At 28.6% G+C, this 21,216-nt stretch overlaps 1 protein-coding gene across 1 annotated transcript; it reads right to left on the reverse strand.

Annotated features, from left to right (window-relative positions):
- Positions 1-10,617: 10,617 nt before the first annotated feature.
- Positions 10,618-19,111, reverse strand: LOC145198551 (uncharacterized). The gene is made up of 5 exons (XM_090073536.1): positions 18,095-19,111; positions 17,910-17,943; positions 16,137-16,200; positions 15,810-16,064; positions 10,618-15,116 (listed from the first exon to the last, which is right to left on the reverse strand). The coding sequence occupies exons 3-5, from the start codon at positions 16,162-16,164 to the stop codon at positions 11,311-11,313; spliced, it is 4,089 nt and encodes a 1,362-aa protein (XP_089929662.1). The 5' UTR covers positions 16,165-16,200; positions 17,910-17,943; positions 18,095-19,111; the 3' UTR covers positions 10,618-11,310.
- Positions 19,112-21,216: the final 2,105 nt, after the last annotated feature.

The raw sequence follows: 21,216 nt of genomic DNA on the forward strand, positions 1-21,216 counted from the left end.
ATAATTCCTTTTTTTAAAGATTTATTAAAATAGTCAGTGGTTAATATATTATCAATTAAAGTCGAGGAATGGTTTGTAATTCTAGTCGGTCTATCTATTACTGGTATGGTACCCATTTCAAATAAATTGTTATAAAATGTTTTTATGGTTTGGTTTTCGCTATACTCAAAACAATCCAAGTCACCCAAAATATAACTTTTTTTTTTTGAAGTCACCCAAAATATAACTTTTTTTTTTCTCTTGACTAGTTTTTTCTATTAGATTGTATTTTAAAAATTTACCAGGATTTTCTGTTCTTCCAGTCGGAGGCCTATATCAACAGCTGATTAAAATGTTTTTAGAATTTTTGTTTATTCGTTCAATTGTTAAGATCTCTTGATCCGTATCAGAAACACTTGTATCGCTTCTGACTTTATAGAAAATATTTTCTTTCAAATAAAAAAGTACTCCTCCTTTCAAATAAAAAAGTACTCCTCCGCGCCTATTATTTTTTCGTTCTAAAAAAATTTCTTTAAAACCTGGGAGAAGGAGATCAGAATTTGTTTCAAAATATAATTTAGAACACCAAGTTTCGGTTAAACAAATCACGTTAAAACAATTGTTGGTTTCGTAAATTAAACTTAGAAAATTTTCAAAGTTCTTTTTTAAACTTCTAATATTTACATAAACGACATTAAAATAATCACTTTTATTATCCACTCCTATAAAGTTATTAACTTCATTTGGTTGAAAGTAAGAGCATACAAATTCAGGCATATTAATTTCGTTAAAGTAACTTATGTCTGGATCGGATTCTTCATCCGATCTAAAATCATTAATTTGAAAAAATTTAAAGACATTTTCAAAATTATTACTATTTTTCGAATTCATTTTTGTTATTATTTACTTTTTTATTCTGTTATAAATAATCGTGAATATACTTTGTTTTAAGATGGCTTAGTGATTATTTTATTGTACACAACTTTAGCGAATTTACCTGATGCTCGTAGATCTTTTGCCTGTTGGAAAAGTTGTTTACGAATACTAGTTGTCCGCTCGCTGAAATCTTCGTTTATATACAAGTTTTCCTTCCACAGCTTTTTTTTCTTGTATTTTTCGAGAATGTTTTCACGATCTTTAAAATTTAGAAACTTGACAATAATAGCTCGATTTCTACGCTTACCTTCTTTGTGTTCTTTTCTTCCAGCACGATGCGCTCTTTCAATTTGTATACCTTCTTTAACATCCAGTTTTTCTTTCAGTAGATTCTTAATCAATTCTTCGCTTTTCTCCCATGTTTCGCCTTCGGTTTCCTCAATACCTTCAAATCGCAAGTTGTTTCTTCTACTTCTGTCTTCTAACTCAGCAATTTTATTCTTTAGTGCTTCATTTTCTTCGTTTAGATGTTTTTGATCTAGTTGACTTAGTGCACTTTTTTTAGTATTGTTTAACGTTTCCTTTATTGTTTCTTATTGTTCGCTAACAAATTCGATAGTTTTTTTTGTCTCATTAAGTTCACGTTTTAATTCTTTGTTTTCATCTTATAATCAGTTCGCTTTCTAACTTTTGTATACGATCATTAAAGATTTTTAATATCGGTTTTTCATGAGTTTCTAATAAATCCTTTACTTGACTTAAGGAGATTTTTTTTTCCATTATTTAAAAGTAGGTTTGTTATAAAGATTACAAAGATATAAATGGATATAGAATGTTATACTTACCTGGTCGATGCTTTAGGTCGTAGCTGTAGCAACCAAGTTCAGTACACCTCGCATAATTTTATTGTTTTTAATTTTGCCTCGATGGTTCTAATTGAACATGTATGAAACAGCTAATATTGTTCTTTAGTAGTTTAAAAACGTCTGAAGTTTGCTGATTGAGTGGGAATGTTAGACACTGTAATAATGGACGAATTTTTTCAGAATAATTACAATTAAACTTTGATTAGTAGGAGAAGAGTCTTACAGCTCTTTGTAAAGCTTACCATTTAGCGGTAAAGGTAAATTAAGTAGGGGTTGCAATCTTTCTGGGTCTGCCTTTATGCTATTATGAGATACAATATAGCCAAATAAATTTATTGAATTTACTGAAATTACACTTTTGCTACTGTTAAAAGTAAGCTTATTTTCCTTCGCTGCTTCGTATAATTTCTTTAAATTAGAGTTGTATTCAGCTTGAGTAATTCCTGCTACCATAATATTATCTAAATACGCGTCGTCGTTTTTTAAAGAGTTCTCAACAATAAATTCGTCAGTTTTCCGTTGGAAAACAGCAACTGCATTTGTTAGACCGAATGGCAAGCGAGTAAATTGATACAACTTGCCATCAACTTCAAATGATGTGTATGGCTTGTCTTCTATTAGAAGTGGTAGCAGAAAATAGGCTCTACTAAGATCAAGAGTATTAAAAAAGTGGTACTTGGACAATTCATTAATTTGATCTTCTATTCTGGGTAGAGGATAGGCATCTATTCTGGGTAGAGGATAGGCATCGAGGTAAGTGAACTTGTTTATAGTTTGTAAATTATCAACACACATTCGTTTTTTGTGTCGCTCATTTGTAGTGACTACAATTTGTGCCCTCAAAGGTGAATTACTTGACTCAATAATTTCGTCCTTTAATAATTTCTTAATTTCGGTTTGAATGAACAGCTTATCAACGTGACTGAATCTTCGGGATGTAGTTGCAATTGGTCAAAAATCTTTGGAAAGATTTCCAAATAATGTTCCAGGTGATATCTGCAATTTCTTTAAGCTACAAACTGACAAAGGAGGTAATATTCCTCCAAAAGGGATTGTTATATTGCTATGCTGTTTCATAAAAGCTTGACCAAGGATAATATCAGCATATAAGTTAGGTAAAATTGACAAGGTGAGATTAGCATACTTTTGGTTTTGGAAAATCATATTTATCATGCAGTAGCCTTGGAGTTTTGTACAGAGCGATAATGATGCCATCGATACGCTGCTGCTACTTTTCGTATATGGAATTTGGTAATTATCTACTATGAATTAGTTGATAAAGTTGTCCGAGCTTCCCGCATCTATTAATGCAGAAAAGTTCCACCTATTTATTTCCACCTTCCGAATTGCGTACGAAAGGCAATTAGTTGTCCCAGCACTAATCATTGCTTGTATATCATCGGATTTGGTGACAGCTAATGATATGTTTGATTTACACACTTTTGCAAAGTGTCGTCGTTTCTGATACTTGTGATATAGTTTCTTGAGCAGGACAAGCACTGCATGGATGGCGAATGTTTCCACAAAAGTAGCACATTTTTTAAGTGCAATTTACGATTAAACTAATATTTATGTATAATCTATGTACCTTTTAGTTCTTAGTTACCCCATGTAAAATCTCGAGAATTGAAAACTGCTCCTTTTGCTTTGGAGAAAGCATGTATTTAAGCTGTACAAAGTAGAAGAGAGTGCCTAAGCTACTCCACCAAAAGAATATATAATAAAAAAAGAGGTCTGTGGAGAGCATGTACCAATAAACTAATCATTAACAATAATAACAATAATTAAGTTACAAATGCCACATATTACAAAACCCACTAACAATAATTAAATAATATGTCATTTTGAACATGATCCTTTACAATAATTCAAATTAAATAAGATGTCACTTTCAACATGCTACTTTACAATAATTCAATTATTACTGTCACTTTTAACATAGAATATTAAATACAAAATCTGATTTTTTTCATACATATATTATTTTACTTACATATTATTCTTTGAAATATTCCAGCTTTCAATAATTGGGTCAATTATTTTTGACTTGTTATTCAAAACGACTTTAAAAATAATCAAGAGAGTTTTTTGATATTATACATTATGTATGTTATCAAACATTATCAACATTACCTATGTTATCAAAAAATATATAAAAATTTATATCTTTAAATGTTAATTATCCCTTAAAATTTAGGGATAATCACTCCTAGTTTAAGATAAAAATGCACATGTAAAAACACCTTAAAAAAAATTTCATAATCTATTATTAAATTTTTGAATGTAAAAATATTTAATGAACTAACTTTTCATGTTTGACTCAGCTATAACTGATAGCCATTTAATTTAATTGGCTGAACTTATTTTAGAAAACTATGCAAAAATACATCTTTATCATCTGGGTAAAGAATTCTACAACTCATGAATTTCTTCGTTCCACAAGAAAAACAACGATGTAAACAAAACTCTATCAGCTTTTTCGTTTCTGATATAGTAAGCTTGGTAGAATATTTGTTGGAATCATCTTTATTTAATTGATCTAAAAGAATCGAAGGAACTTCTTTAAGTGGAATTGATGGATAAAGGTTTACTACATCAAATGAAACTTGGACCTCGTTTTTTTCTATATTCCATGAGTTTGCTTTGTTAATCAAGTCTAAAGAATTCTTCAAAAGAAAAATCCTATGAGAATAGTAGTATCAACTATCGGAACTATGGAATATCTAACCACTTAGTGAAGACAATACAACCTGTCTTAAAGAAAAAAAAACACGGCTGAAAAATTCTTTTCATGCCCAAAAGAAATTAACAGGGAGAGAGCAAAAACTCATAAAGTAGAGACAAAGAAATCATGTCATATCATATAATAAAAATATTTTTCATTGGTTTTTGAATAGGACAAATTTTGTTAATTGCTTCCTATGCTTTTTTCCAGTTTGTCTGTTCGTTCCGGTCCTATTAGTCTTTCGTTCATGGTTGTACTGGCGGAATCTTTTCTACAATACCACGAAGAAAATACTTTTAAAATTGCAAAAATATTAAACCCTCGTCTTGATTTAAAATCTTATTTAAGATATGTTAATGATAGTCATGCCAGGTTTTCAAAAATTCAGGAAGCAGAGCAATTCCAACTTATTTTGAATAAACAATATCCTGCAATACAATACACAATCAAAATCGAAAGTGAAAATAAAAATTTGAACTTCCTCAATGTAACAATAATGAACAACACCAAAGGCAATTACGAGTTTAAATTTTACAGGAAAGAAGCCAATACGAATATTCAAATTAAACCTCACTCAAATCATGATCCAAAAATTTTAAGCGCAATGCTTAAAGGTTACGTTCACAGAGCTTACTCCATATGCAGTGATTTACATTTACATTGGGTAGTTAAGAACTGAAAGATACATAAACTATATAGCAAATGCTAATTATTTGAAATTTGAGATTTCTACACGCGAAAACAAATTTTTTTTCTTCACTACTATTAAACGAACTAAATTAAAACTTGTACTTAGTTTTACTGAGAATTTCTATTTTATTTTATTATATTTATTCTAAAAAACGAAAAACAGAAAAGGTAACATAGAACAAATTATTGTAAGAATATGTTTTGTTAAATTAAAAAATATTTATGTTTGAAATTTATGTTAATATGTAATATTCCGTTATTTTTATAAAAAAAATTTTATGTTAAACAAAGAAATAGATTTTTATTTGAAACTTATATATTTATCAATATTTGTGCTTATGGTATAAAACTTGATTATCATCAATTTACTTAATTTTCATCTTCCTGACAGCACTTTTCAACCCACAGAAAACAAGGAGATAACCCCATGTACACTGCCGCTTATGGAAGTTAGGACAAAGAACATTTTTTCAAAAGAATAATATTAAAATGTAATTACGTTATAAAATTATTACTTACATTTATAAAATTTATGTTTATGTAAAAGTAAATCAAGTAAAATAAAATTTGTATAAAAAAATTCTAAATTAATTTATTTTAATGTAAATACATTAAAATAACATACATGCAATATAATATACATAACAAATAATGCAATGATATCCACAGGAGACTTTTTCAGTAGTCCTGAATCTGTATCTGAGAACTGGATTCCAAATAAAATTGAACTAAGACCTGACAATGAAAACTCTTGAACATTTCATTTGAACGGTGCTAATCGACATCCCCCCTCTCTATACCTCTTCCGTTATTCCCCACTTTCCCTTTTTCACCCTTCCCTTTTATCTGCCCCGTCCCCCATCCCATTTCCCTTATTTTTCTTCTTTCCTTTTTTTTCCCCTTTCTCCTTTTCCTCTTTTCTCTTTCTCCCCCTTTCCCTTTTTTTTCTCTTCCCTTTTTTCTCCCTCTTTTTATTTTTATGATTGAAAATGATAGAGAATTTTATTCTGAATAAGAATCGTAAAAAAATGTAGATCTCAAAATCAGTGTAAAGTGCTCTGAAGTTGAAAGCACAAAAATATACAATAAATCGCTAATTTTCGCCATCTTGAGTAATGATATTTTTTGTCTAAAAGTTGTCTTATAAAAGTGTTAACAACCTGGCTTTTGTTTTTATTATAACAAGTTCGAATAGTAGAAAGCTGTGGGAATCACATTTAACTATTATCACCAATTTTAACATAAATACAACGTAAATACTACGTTGTGTGCCGGCTGGGATTATCGCCCTATATTGTTTTAGCTGGATTCCTACTTTGTTGTCTAAAATATTTTTGAAAATCTTTATGCAATAATTGAAAAATTCTTTGCGACTATGTACTTTAAAACAATTAAAATTATTTATGTTAAAAATATATAAAACTATTATTAAATATTTAAAACTACTGACTTTAATTTAATGCTTCAAGTTAACCTCCCGTAAAAATTTTATTTTTTATTTTTTCTGTCATAAAAAGGAATGTTCCAAAATGGTTTTTCTGTCCATCATTTATCTACACTGCCGCTCATGGAAGTTAAGACAAAAAATATGTTTTTTTAAAAGAACAATATTAAAATGTAATTACGTTATAAAATTATTAACTTACATTAGTAAAATTTTTGTTTATATAAAAATAAATCAAGTTATGTAAAATTTGTATAAAAAATTCTGAATTAAGCTATTTTAATAAATAAATATAAAATGTAAATATATTAAAATAACAAATTGTACACGAAAGTAAAAGTCTTATCATTTTAAATTAATAAACAGAAAACTCAGAAACATATTAAAGGTCATGTATGAACGTATGAAAAAAACGTATGAAAAAAAACAGAGAACCCAGAAACATATCAAATTCACGTATGAACCTGTATTTTACATTATCGATTCAAATCTTTTAAGTTTGTCATTAAACAGGTATTTCTATTGTTTACTGTGTTTTTATATGCTTATCTTTTTTTGTGTATTTTGTGTTAGTGTTTCAAAAATTTCAAGTGCAGAAGTTCAAAGGTAAAATTTAATTTTTTTTTTTTTAGTGTAAATTCAAAATATTGAAAAAATATGCCTAAAGGTAAGTTAATAAGTGTAGAAAAAAGGGCAGCAATACTCACTTTACTTCAAGACAACTATACAGTCAGGAAAATAGCTGAAAAATTAAATCTGAGTAAATCAACAGTTAGCTATACAATTTGTCGATATCGAGAATCTGGAAGTTTGGAAGACAGAAATCGTCCAGGTCCTTCTCTCATAACAACAAAAACTGGTGACCGACGTATAAAAGTTATCAGTAAACGTAATCGAATGTTAACTGCTCCACAAATAACAGCTATTTTCAACTGTGATCGAGAAAAAAACGTTTCTGTCAGTACAATCAAACGAAGATTGCAAAAAGCTAATTTGCATGCTCGTGTTACTTTCCGAAAACCATATCTACGAAAAGGTAATCGACAGAAGAGATTCCGTTGGGCACAGTTCCATAAAAATTGGACGATGGATGAATGAAAACAAGTACTCTGGACCGATGAGTCAAAATTTGAAGTTTTCGGAAATAAGCGAAGAGTTTACGTTAGAAGATCTACCGAGGAAAAAACGCAAACTCAAAGTCTGGTTCCAACAGTAAAACATGGTGAAGGTTCTGTGACAGTTTGGGTTTGTTTCTCTCTGGATGGAGTGGGAGATTTACGTAAAATCGATGGTATAATGAGAAAAGAACATTATAGAGATATCCTGGAAACGAGTGCGATCCCTTCGGGACTTCGATTAATCGGAGATAATTTTATACTGATGCATGATAATAACCTTAAACATACTGCATTATTATGTAGAAATTATTTAGAATGAAAAAAAAGCTGAAATTGTATTACGAGGAATGACCTGGCCTCCCCAAAGACCACACCTCAACCCTATTGAGTAACTATGGGATGAACTGGATAGAAAAATTAGAACTGTATGTCCAACATCAAAATCTCATTTATGAAACATTATAGAACAGGAATGGAATAATATTCAGAAAGAAACAATTAGAAAATTAATTGAAAGAATGCAGAGTAAAGTTGAAGCTGTTATTATATCAAAGGTTGGTTTTTTTTGACGAAACGAAAATTTATTTATTATAATGGTTTTTGTAAATTTTTATTACATAAAAATGACTAATGTATATATATATATATATATATATATATATATATATATATATATATATATATATATATATATATATATATATATATATATATATATATATATATAAATGTATAAAAAATGCAATTTTTATTTATATAAAATTAAAAATTCTATAACGTAATTACATGTTAATATTGCTTTTTTGAAAAAGTCTCCATTGTCCTAACTTTCGTGAGCGACAGTATATGTTAACATCAATTCCAATCACCCAATAAATATCATTAAATTGATACCCAAAATGAATTCTAACCGTATCAGTAAAATATCTTCAAACAAAGAAGTTTTTGATTGAGCCGCACCGTTTTATAAAGACGCTCTCGATCATTGCGAACTCTAAAACAAAATTCTTATAATCAAATTACCCCAAAACGTGATGCAGGATCTTAAAAACGAAACGTTATTTGGTTTAACCCTCCGTATTAACTGAACGTTAAAAGAAAGTAGCAAAGATATTTTTGGGTTTAATTGATAAATACTTTCCTTAAGGCCAAAAAATTTCACAAAATTTTTAACCGGAACAACGCAGAGGTTAGTTATAGCTACCTCTCAAGCATCAAGAAATTATTACCGCTCATTGCCGACAAGCTATTTGCACGCTAAGTGGAAAATGCTTGAGAAAAAACCTTGCAATGATAAACTTATCAACCAGCAAAGGGGCATTATTATATTGGACTTACTGAGAAAACCTTCAAAGATAGATGGTATAAATATTAGAATTCCTTTCTGTATGAAAGTACTCCACTGAACGTTCGAAATTGATATGGGAGTGTGAAAATAATAGTTTAAAGCCTAACATTACGTGGAATATTCTCAATTAAGCAGAACTATTTAAACCTGGTGATAAATAGTGAAATTTTTGCTTGACGAAAAAGTATCAATTATTACGCCGAAGCTGAGCTTACTCAGCAAACGAAGCGTGCTTACATCAAGGTGCAGCCATGAAAACAATTTTTTAATAAAAAAACTTTGTTCCCATCATAGAAGACACTCAATAGCAATTTTTTTGTCGTTACATCTTTCACGGTTTAAAAAAATCTGAAGATCGCAGTTGCGTGAAGCTTTTTGTAATGCTAAATGAACCTAGCTAATGATTTAGTTTGTATATATATATATATATATATATATATATATATATATATATATATATATATATATATATATATATATATATATATATATAATGGATCTTAACTTATCGCAACAAATATCAAAACAAATTATCAAAAAGATTCAGGCGGTTGCGCAACGTCAGAGAATAAATTGTTCGAAATGAAAATGACAGAAAACTTTTAAAAACGAAACGGTACCTAAAATTTTTAAAGTAAGTCAAGAAAATGTAATAGAACATGTAATGAAAATGTAAGGGAACATTAATTTCTTTATATGTTTCCATTAGATTTTCATTTCGGACATTTTATTCGCTGACGTTACGCAACCCGTCAAAAGTTCGAAAAGTTAAGATTTATTGTCAGACTTAAAAAATATTTTAACTGAGTGTGGATTGTTTAAGGAATTCTTTGATTTTATTCATTAAATTTATTTGGTCTTATAATTCATGTCGCCAGAACTCATACCGTGGTATGACCTACAAAGTCCTATGCTTTAAGAAAGTCCTAATTTAAGAAATGACAAACTTCGTATACATAAAATAAACATTTAGAGAAAAAATTTTAGTTATTTTATCTAACTAGATATCTAGTTAAAACAACAAGTTATTTTCCGCAAATGTTTCTTTTATTTATACGAAATTTGTCATTTCTTAAATTAGGACTTTCTTAAAGCATAGGACTTTGTTAAGTTATACCGCGGTAGCGTGAGTTAAAACTGAAAATTCATTATCAAAATTCATTGTAGACCCTCAAATCACAACGAACTTTTTGATTGTAATTGTTTTGGAATGCGTACAATTAGAAGAGATGAAGTCACCAGATCAAGAACCATGACCTGGTGAATCTATCGCTTCTAGTGGTACGCATTCCTGGTATATTTTATATTGAATAAAATATATGCACTAGTTTCCATGTATTTAACTTTGATTCACAATTGAATCTATTTTAATTGCAGTCCATCTGGCTGCAGAATTATGAAAAGTGCGATTCCATTTACTTTAAGTCTGCTAAATTTTCTAACAACAACTAACAACAACTTGTATTCTTAAGTAATAACAAGCAGCATCAAGAAGAAAATGAGAATTATGAGTTAAATCTTAAGGCTGATCTACTAATGGTGTTAGCTGGTTAACAATGATCTAACATACATTTTTAATCACTAGAATTTAATGAACTTATCACAGCCTGGTGCTGAACATACATAAAAACATATTATGATTACAACAGCTCTAAATACCTTGTATTGGCTACAATTTAAAAAAAAATTGTTACTAAACTTTTAGGAACTTATTACAACCATCAAGTGGCAAAATAAAGCAAATCTACTTTTTGGTACCAGTATCAATTAATGAGTCAGTCGACTAAAAGTTAGACTAAATCTCAAACGCTTCCTTATATTTTCCCAGCCTCTGTAGATGGGTTTGAGTATTTTTTGCAAATTTGACAAAGTGATTATCTTGTTAACTTAAAAAACTTTTTGTAGTTTCATCATTTCCCAATTTTTGAAAGCAGTTTATTTTTTAGTTTTTAGTGCTCAATGTGAATGGATAATTAATTCCAAAAATATCAGTTTGCATTTTATCAACTTGATAATATATTTCTAAAGCTTCATTACTTTTCCATTTTAAACAGACAGTTTGTTAAATAAGTTTTTGTATTGAATATTGAAGGATGATTGATTAATAAAAAATCTGTTTGTATTTTAACATTTTGACTAAATATTTCTAAAGATTCATTATATTTTCCCATTTCTTTCAAACTGTTTGCAATATCAATACTTGACTTCAATGTTCATATATGCTTGATTCCTAAAATATCAGATAACACCTTATCAACTTGATATTAAATTTCTAAAACTTCATTAAACTTTGCCATATCTTTCAAACAGTTTTTAATATTATCTTTTGTACGCAATCTTGATGGATAACTGATTCCTAAAGTATCAGCTTGCATTTTATCAACTTTAGAAAAAATTTCCAGAGCCTCATTACATTTTCCACTTTGTTTCAAACAGGTTGCAATATTATTCTTTGTAGCTAATGTTGATGGATGATTGCTTCCTAGAACATCATTTTGTAATTTATCAACTTGATAATAAATTTCTAAAGCTTCATCATAATTTCCCATATTGTTCAAACAGTTTGCTATATTATTTTTTGTAGCTAATGTTGATGGATGATTGCTTCCTAGAACATCATTTTGTAATTTATCAACTTGATAATAAATTTCTAAAGCTTTATCATAATTTCCAATATTGCTCAAACAGTTTGCTATATTATTTTTTATTACTAATGTTGATGGATGATTGATTCCTAAGGTACTAGTTTGTATTTTATCAACTTGATAATAAATTTCTAAAGCTTCATTATAGTTTCCCATATTGTTCAAACAGTTTGCTATATTATTTTTTGTAGCCAATCTTGAAGGATGATTGATATCTAAAGTGTCAGTTTGTATTTTATCAACTTGATAATAAATTTCTAAAGCTTCATTATAGTTTCCCATATTGTTCAAACAGTTTGCTATATTATTTTTTGTAGCCAATCTTGAAGGATGATTGATATCTAAAGTATCAGTTTGTATTTTATCAACTTGATAATAAATTTCTAAAGCTTCATCATAGTTTTCCATATTGCTCAAACAGTTTGCTATATTATTTTTTATTACTAATGTTGATGGATGATTGATTCCTAAGGTACTAGTTTGTATTTTATCAATTTGATAGTAAATTTCTAAAGCTTCATTACATTTTCCCATATCATTCAAACAAAGTGCTATATTATGCTTTGTATCCAATATTGAAGGATGATTGATTCCTAATATATCAGATTGTACTTTATCAACTTGATGATAAATTTCTAAGGCTTTATTATACTTTCCCATCCGTTGCAAACAGTTTGCAATACTGTTTTCTGTATTTAAAGTTAATGGATGGTTGATTCCTAAAATATCAACTTGTATTTTATCAACTTGATAATAAATTTCTAAAGCTTCATTGTATTTTCCCATTTCATTCAAACAGCTTGCTATATTAATTTTTGTATTCAATGTTGATGGATGATTGATCCCTAAAATGATAACTTGTGTTTTATCAATTTTAGAAAATAATTCCAGAGCTTCATTATGTTTTTCAATTTGTTTCAAACAACTTGCTAGATTATTTTTTGTAGCCAATGTTGAAGGATGATTGATTCCTAGAATATCAGTTTGTAATTTATCAACTTGATAATAAATTTCTAAAGCTTCATCATAATTTCCCATATTGTTCAAACAGTTTGCTATATTAATTTTTGTAGCTATTGCTAATGGATGATTGATTCCTAAAATATCAATTTGTATTTTATCAACTTGATAATATACTTCTAAAGCTTCATTATATTTGCTCATTTTGTATAAACAGTTTGCTATATTATTTTTTGTATTCAATGTTGATGGATGAGTGATTCCTAAATTATCAGTTCGTATTTTATCAACTTGATAATAAATTTCTAAAGCTTCATTATATTTTCCCATTTCATTCAAACAGCTGGCTATATTATTTTTTGTAGTCAATGTTGAAGGATGATTGATTTCTAAAGTGTCAGTTTGTATTTTATCAACTTGATAATAAATTTCTAAAGCTTCATTATAGTTTCCCATATTGTTCAAACAGTTTGCTATATTAATTTTTGTAGCTATTGCTAATGGATGATTGATTCCTAAAATATCAATTTGTATTTTATCAACTTGATAATATACTTCTAAAGCTTCATTATATTTGCTCATTTTGTATAAACAGTTTGCTATATTATTTTTTGTATTCAATGTTGATGGATGAGTGATTCCTAAATTATCAGTTCGTATTTTATCAACTTGATAATAAATTTCTAAAGCTTCATTATATTTTCCCATTTCATTCAAACAGCTGGCTATATTATTTTTTGTAGTCAATGTTGAAGGATGATTGATTTCTAAAGTGTCAGTTTGTATTTTATCAACTTGATAATAAATTTCTAAAGCTTCATTATAGTTTCCCATATTGTTCAAACAGTTTGCTATATTATTTTTTGTAGCCAATCTTGAAGGATGATTGATATCTAAAGTGTCAGTTTGTATTTTATCAACTTGATAATAAATTTCTAAAGCTTCATTATAGTTTCCCATATTGTTCAAACAGTTTGCTATATTATTTTTTGTAGCTAATGTTGATGGATGATTGCTTCCTAGAATATCAGTTTGTATTTTATCAACTTGATAATAAGTTTCTAAAGCTTCATTATATTTTCCCATACCATTCAAACAAAGTGCTATATTATGCTTTGTATCTAAAGTTACTTCATTCTCAGATCCATACAATTTCGTGTTATAGTCTTGAATATGATCAAGTATGTCGATTGCTTCTTGAAAAAAACCTTTATTTGATAAGAAACGTCGGATACTCTCACTCTGTTGATGGAACGCTTCACACATTTTTTGTTTATTGTTACGAAACATGCGGAGAAAATGGTTATAAAATTGATTTCTATTATCAATTTGATCCTTCACGTCTTCTAACTGGAATTTTAGAAAATCGACGGTATTTTCGTTGATTATTTTTGTTATTTCTTTACGATTTTGATAACATTTGCACGCTAACTGTGTAATTTCATGCATTACATACCTGTTTTTGTCATCATCGAACTGATCTAGTAAGGAATAATTAAGTAGTAATGTAACTGCCCGATTTATAATACGATCGTCGTTTATTTTCAAGTATTTTGAAATGTCACGAATAAATTCTATTGTTATGTTCTGACCGTCGCAATATGATAAATAGTGTAAAATTTCTAGAGATTTTTCATTAGATGCTTCTATTTTATTTAATACTATGTTGATTGATGTTATTGCAGACTTTGTTTCTACCTCGGTGTGTAAGACTTCATTAAATATTTTGGCGGGATTTGATTGAAAAAGATCTAAGTATTCTTGCAAAGAGATGCTGTTATTGTTTATATAGAGAATAGCTTGATTAATGGCGAACGGATGATATCTTAGCACTTCGGTTATTTCTTTTAGTTTTTCGTCATTGTTTGTTTTTACATTTCTCTTCATGAAAAGAAGAGCATCCCGTTGCGAGAAAGGATTGATTTGGACTTGATGAACATTAGCAGAAAATGTTTTCGATTGCGATGTGACTAAAGTAAATGCGTTTGGTTTAGTAGACACGTATTTTTCAAAATACTTTACGCTACCATTGTCATCCACATTGTCGAAAACGTATAACGTTTTTTCTCTTTCAAAATAGTTATGCACTTTTTTTGCGATTACATTAATATCGAATTCGTCGTTATCAATTTGTCTAGAAACTACTTCAAAGTCAAAGGCGTCGCCTTGAGAATCTTTTACGCTTAACCCTAATACATGATAAATATTAGTAATGGAGATTTGTATTTTGTCTAATGCTGCATCCACCCACACAACACTTTCAAAACAGTTGTTGTAAATCGCGGCATACTTTCTAGCGAGCTGAGTTTTTCCTACTCCAGACATTCCAGTTAAAACCGTAATTGATTTATCTAATTCGTTTTTTTGGTAAACATATTTGTGAATTTGATGAAGTTCATCGTCACGCGAAAAGAATGCTTTTATTGGTGGAACGATGCCAAATATTGATTTTCGAGATGTTAGTTCTGAAATATAAATTGATTTTATATATATATATATATATATATATATATATATATATATATATATATATATATATATATATATATATATATATATATATAACGTATTAATTTTTTCATTAAATGTTAACACTTGGCAACTTTATGGAAAAGTGTCGTTAAAATGTAAAATGCTTAAGAATGTAAAACATACACAAACGTTTCTGACAGTCAATGCACGTATCAAAACCTTTTTCAAATAGTAATTAGCTAAAAACACTCTTCAGACAGGCTATTCAAGTAAATATGCTACAAACTTTAATTTGGCCGTAAATGTCGTGAATAACGTCTTTAAGATGTAATTAGCGTGTGTGAAGGTGTTAATGTTTGTAGGTGCTAATGCGTGTAGGTGTTAGTGTATATGTGCTAATGTGTGTAGGTGTTAATGTATGTAATTGTTAATGCATTAAATGTGTCAAAATGACGCGGTTATAAAACTGTATAAAAAGAGAGTTCAGTTTGTAAATTGTATGGATTCATAAATAAGTAATAATTAAAATTAAATTTAACAGCCATTAATTAAAAAAATTAAAAAAATAACAAAATTCATACGTATATTATTCCTGCAAAAAAAATTTTTTTTTTTTAAAAAGTGAAAATTTTCACATCTTTTTTGAAGTTTTTTCAGAAAAATTTCTAAGACAAAAGAAAACCTACTTCGTTCGCATTCATAAACCAATTCTTTCCGCTTACAAAAATGTAATCCGTCTTTTAAATCTCGCCATTTTTTCGATGGGTTATCCTTACGCCATTGGTTAAGCACATGAATAATTTGTTCTTCTGTTGCTTTAAATTCTTCTACTATACTATCAATTACTGAGTCATCAATCAAAAGATATCTAGCAAATTTTTTCCAATCATGTTTCAACAAATCTGCAAGTGTCGTAAATACATCTTGTGGGATTTTTTCAACTAAATTACAACGTTTGTTTTAAGAAAATGAAATTCCATTACAAGTTGAAAACTTATCAAAAATTTTATTACCTTTAATATCATCAAACTGATTCTCCATGACGTAATTAGATCGTTAAAAGCCGTCTTTTGAAAACTAATAAGATAACGTCAATCAGTTAAAGCATTAAATAATAAGTTTAAACAATCTTTTGAGTTTTGCTTTTCAAATCTAACTGGCCTTTGAGACCAGCATGAAGAGAGAGAAGGAGAGGGGGTAGCATAAAATGATATAATATAGTATAATTTGCTAATACAGGAAAAATGCTAGAATTAAGAAACATGATAAAAAGAACTGTAATCAGAAAAAAGAAAAAGTCAAAAAGTCTTGCTAAAAGTCCTAGAGATTTGACAAAGAAAATTCTTTGAGTAGATTTTATTTGTAAAAGAGTGAAGATTTAAATAACAGATCTTTTAACAAGAGATCTTGGATGTTTATTGATTATAAAATAAAGAGCGGAACTAATGTCACGAAAAAAAAATTTTTTAGGAAGTTATCGAAAGCGTCGCTGTTATTAAAACATACAACATGTTCATTAAAACGATATATGAGAATTAAAGTAATATATGAGAATAAAATATCTAAGTCAGCGGCGGTTTTAAGCACAGGCAAAGTAGGCATTTGCCGGTGGCCTCGCGCTCAGGTGGCCTCGTATTTTTTTTTTCTTAGTACAAGTAATATAAAAAAATTTTATCAGCCTTATATCCTTGGTGAATATCCTTGGTGAATTGGTGAAGTCTAAAGTTGGAGACTCTCCTTGCATTGCTGTTAAAGCCATCTTGGGTTCTTTGATTTACGACTGGCACTTCCCTTATTATTGTTGTGGCTTTTATATTTTTAGAAATATCACTGAGAAATCCTAGTACAAAAGAATCAAAATATTAGGTTTTTTAACCCGTACCGAAAAAATGCGAAGTTTAGATGCAAATGAATTGTTGAATGATTGTAAAAATTTAGAAATATCACTGAGAAATCCTAGTACAGAAGAATCGTACGTGAACCATGAAGAGTTATACTCGGAATAAATACATTTTTAAGAATGGAAGCTTCGGCGGAATCGAAAGATGCACTGGAAATTTTGAAGTATATTACGGCAAATTCTTTAATCAAAATTTTTCCAAATTTATTTATTGCCCTACGAATTTTACTAACTTCCCCTATTTCAGTGGCAAGCGCAGAGAGGTCATTTTCCAAATTAAAACTCATAAAAAACTATTTACGTTCCACTATGGGTCAAGACCGCTTATCTGCATTAGCTTTAATTTCCATTGAAAATAAAATAAGTCGGTCCTTGGACTGTTCTGATTTAATTGATGAGTTTGCGTCTTTAAAAGTCAGAAAGGTTAAGTTTTAAGTCAATGTAATCGATCCTCCTAAAATCTGCGAAAAAAATAAATGGTATCGCATTTTTAGTAGTCTTATTAGTGCATCTTCATCCAAAATAAAAAAAAATACTTAATGTACATTTAAAACCTAAAGCTTGGTTTCCAATAGTTGTAGGAATGTCGTACAACAGTTGTACAACAACTTTGTTTTATTTGCCAGAGCATCTAATAAGGGAAATTTTCTTTCAAAAACATTTTTGAAAGGTTTTTGCGCTAATTCAATGCAATGGAAACATTGCGTTGCACAACAATTTACCGCACAACAAATCAAACGAATGTTGCACGATTGTTGTACGACGTTTCTACAACTATTGGAAACCAAGCTTAAGTGCGTTTTTTGCTTCGTTACGTTTTAATAAATATCCAAAACACAATAGAACACAAGAATTAAAAACTCAACTAATATAATAGAAAACTTGCCTGTGGCCTCGCATATGGTAAATCCGCCACTGATCTAAGTAAAAGTTTAAAAGAATTAAGAAGAAAGAAAAAATAAAATATGTAAAATATATTTATAACATATAATTATTACGTAAAATATACTTGTAACATATATTTATAACATATAACTATTACGTAAAATGAAAAAATACTGAAAAACTTACCGAAAGAGATCAGCAAAATTGAAGATCGATGTTTTTTATTAAATTGAAAGACTTTTACTGTTAATCGAGCATTTTATTTTTAAACATTAACAAAACAAACTCTCTACCACAGAGAATAAAAATTGTAATAACAATTGAGATTAACTTGGTTTAAGAATAAACCTTTGCTTAAAGCGCTTTGTTTGTTTTGCAACAGTTAAAAATTATTACTAATAGAAACGCTTTTCGCAAAATAACAGGTTTCTTAGCAACAAATGTAATTTACACTTAACCGAATTATAAAAAGATTCCTTGGGAATTTCCTTTGGAATTTCCAAATGCTTAGGAATTTCTATTACGTCGAGAGTATCATTTTTTAACACGCAAAAGCTCATAAAATTACAGCAGATGAGGTAAGCTGATGTCACAGCTGAGTAATCATCCTTTTGTGCTTTTGTTTTTTTTAATATTTGTTGAAAATTTGCTTCAATGACCTTAACATTTTAGGCTACCATTCAATTAAAAGTTTAAATAAATCACCCTACACAGAAGAGCTCCCTATTCTTATTTAATCCGCTCAATTTTTCTCTCGGGTCATCCTCCATATTGAAAATAATGTCCGGATTTGTAATCTAGATAAAAAAATTATTTTAAAGAAAAAATGAGCAACCGCAGCGCCATCTTTATGTGAAGAGTGAACGTTTCGATTTTTTAAAGAATTTTCCCAATTTTTTTAAAAAATTTCCCGATTTTTGTGTAAAATTGATGATCACCAATAGAAAAGTTTCTTTAAACCAGCAAGCATTTAGAAAATTTTCAATAGTGCTGCAAATTTCGCCGAATATTGATTGATAACGCATTGTTGCAAAAACATCAACATTCTTGATATTTCTTTAGAAAGATTTAACTCGTTCAAAGTTAATACCAGCACTTTAATTAGCGTTTTTGTATCGGTATTTGCAATTATAGAAAAACGAACAAAACAAAAAGCAGAGCAGTAACTTGGGCTTAGATCTCTTTAACAATTAAGGAACTTCTAAACTTGTTTGATTGCATATAAAGATAACATTCGATTTTTATCCGTAATCAAACAAGTTTAAAAGTTCAGGGAGTACATTAAAATCGAAAAAAAAAAAATGGTAAGCAATCATAGAAATGTTCAGGGGGTACAACTTTTTACTAAAAGCTTGTATTCAGGTAGTACAAGCTTTTAGCATTTGATAAAGTACAGTAAAAGCTTGTACTTCCTAAACATTTCAATGGTTACTTAACAATTTTTTTTGTTCAATTTTAATTCATCCAATATATTATTAGATGAATTAAAATCGAATAAACAAACAAAATAAAACGGATATTGCAATAATAAAGTAAAGAAAAAAAAAAACACAGATAAGCAATTTTACACGTCTTGGTTTAAAAAGACACATTGTTCAGCTAAATCAGGTTTAAGTCCATTTTTTATTTGTTTCGCCGTTCTGTAATGATTTCGGGAACACCTAAAAATAACTCTTCCGAAGGCATTGATGAACCAATTATAAAAAAAGCATTTTCGCTATTCGGAAATTGGTGTAAATTAATTTTATAAAATGCAAGGGAACATAAATTTTCCGATAAAAAAATTCATATTTAGATAATTGATGATTTCGTCGTGTACTGATTACGAATCTTCTGATGATACTATTTCAATATATATATATATATATATATATATATATATATATATATATATATATATATATATATATATATATATATATATATATATATATATATATATATATATATATATATATATATATATATTGAAATAGAGTATCTACTCATCCCCGTGAAAATTCGTGATAATATATAATTGGCGAGAGTATCTATTCATCCCCGTGGAAATTCGTGATAATATATAATTAGTTTAATGCTGTAGCTGCTAGAAGCATCAGCAAGTGTGAATTGCACAATTTGACAACCTTTTTAAGTATCAATGCAAGTTTTCATAAAATCTGTTGTAAATGTTTTTGAATTCCTTCAAAGATTTTGTGTTGACAGCTTCTTCTGGCGAAGAACTTTTTTGTTTTGTTTATTACTTAAATTTAGCGTTACGTATATTACATAAAAGTTTTTTGTGGTTTTATAGCGTGAAAGTTGTGAACATTTGACCATGTTGCTCATATTTTTCCGAAAAAAGATATTTTTCCGAAATAAGATATTTTCTCAAAACTTTTTGCCAGTCGGAGTTTTGATAAATTCCTTTTAGCTTTATTTCCTTTCTTTCATAGTTTCTTACGTCAAATAAAATTAAGAGCCATAAAACCTGAGAACATAATGCACAACACGACATTATTGTTTTATTGATTGAAAATTTTGTAATTTTGGTGAAAATCTTCCAGAGAATGCCACAATTTGTTCAACAAGATTGTAAAAATTTATTGATATCAAATATTTAAGAGAAGATTTCAAGTCTGAAAATGAACATTTTTAAGCAGTTCAACACTAGTAATTGGTATTGAATTGTAATATTTGTAATTGCCAAGCGGTATTAATGCAACTTTATTTTAAATTTTCAAAACCTTTACGACGGAAGAAAATGATTTTTCCGAATTATAATTATAAAAGCTCCGAGTTATAATTATAAATTCCGAATTATAATTATAAAAAGTAAAGTTCAACTAATGCGTTTTGAATTTTCACCTGAAGGTAGAAATCCGCTTCAATGAAAAATTCAACTACGAAAAACATTTTTGAAACGAAAAGAAAATATTTTTCAATGAGCTTTTTTTTTCCTAAATAAAATGTTGATTTTAACTCTAAGTAACTTAAGTTATCTTGTATAAGTGGCGCACTAATTACACGAGTATTTAGGCCTTTAAACCCTTACAGAAAAGTCTTTATTTAAAGTACACTCGATATAGATACTCAGCTGTACAATATCAAAACACAGTATCTGTATTTTTCATGATTTGATATGAAAATGACTTTTGTAAAGTTCGTCAGGCCACCAACTTAACTTCATACTTATCACTTGAAACTTCATAGTATGAAGTTTCAAGTGATAAGTATGAAGTTAAGTTGGCGGCCTGACGTGATAATGATCATGATAATCATGATAATGATCTTGATGATCATGATGATTAAGATGATGATTATCATGA

The sequence above is a fragment of the Hydra viridissima genome, unplaced genomic scaffold (assembly GCF_058129835.1).
Source record: "Hydra viridissima isolate aposymbiotic clone 2 unplaced genomic scaffold, HvirCarnegie_v1 scaffold_16, whole genome shotgun sequence".
Lineage (NCBI taxonomy): Eukaryota > Metazoa > Cnidaria > Hydrozoa > Anthoathecata > Hydridae > Hydra > Hydra viridissima.

Coding starts and splice junctions, on each gene's coding strand:
- LOC145198551 (XM_090073536.1), bottom strand. CDS start 16,164: ATGGAGAATCAGTTTGATGATATTAAAG. Junction 16,065..16,136: donor TCAGTTTGATGATATTAAAG/GTAATAAAATTT, acceptor GTTGTAATTTAG/TTGAAAAAATCCCACAAGAT. Junction 15,117..15,809: donor GGTTTATGAATGCGAACGAA/GTAGGTTTTCTT, acceptor TTTATATTTCAG/AACTAACATCTCGAAAATCA.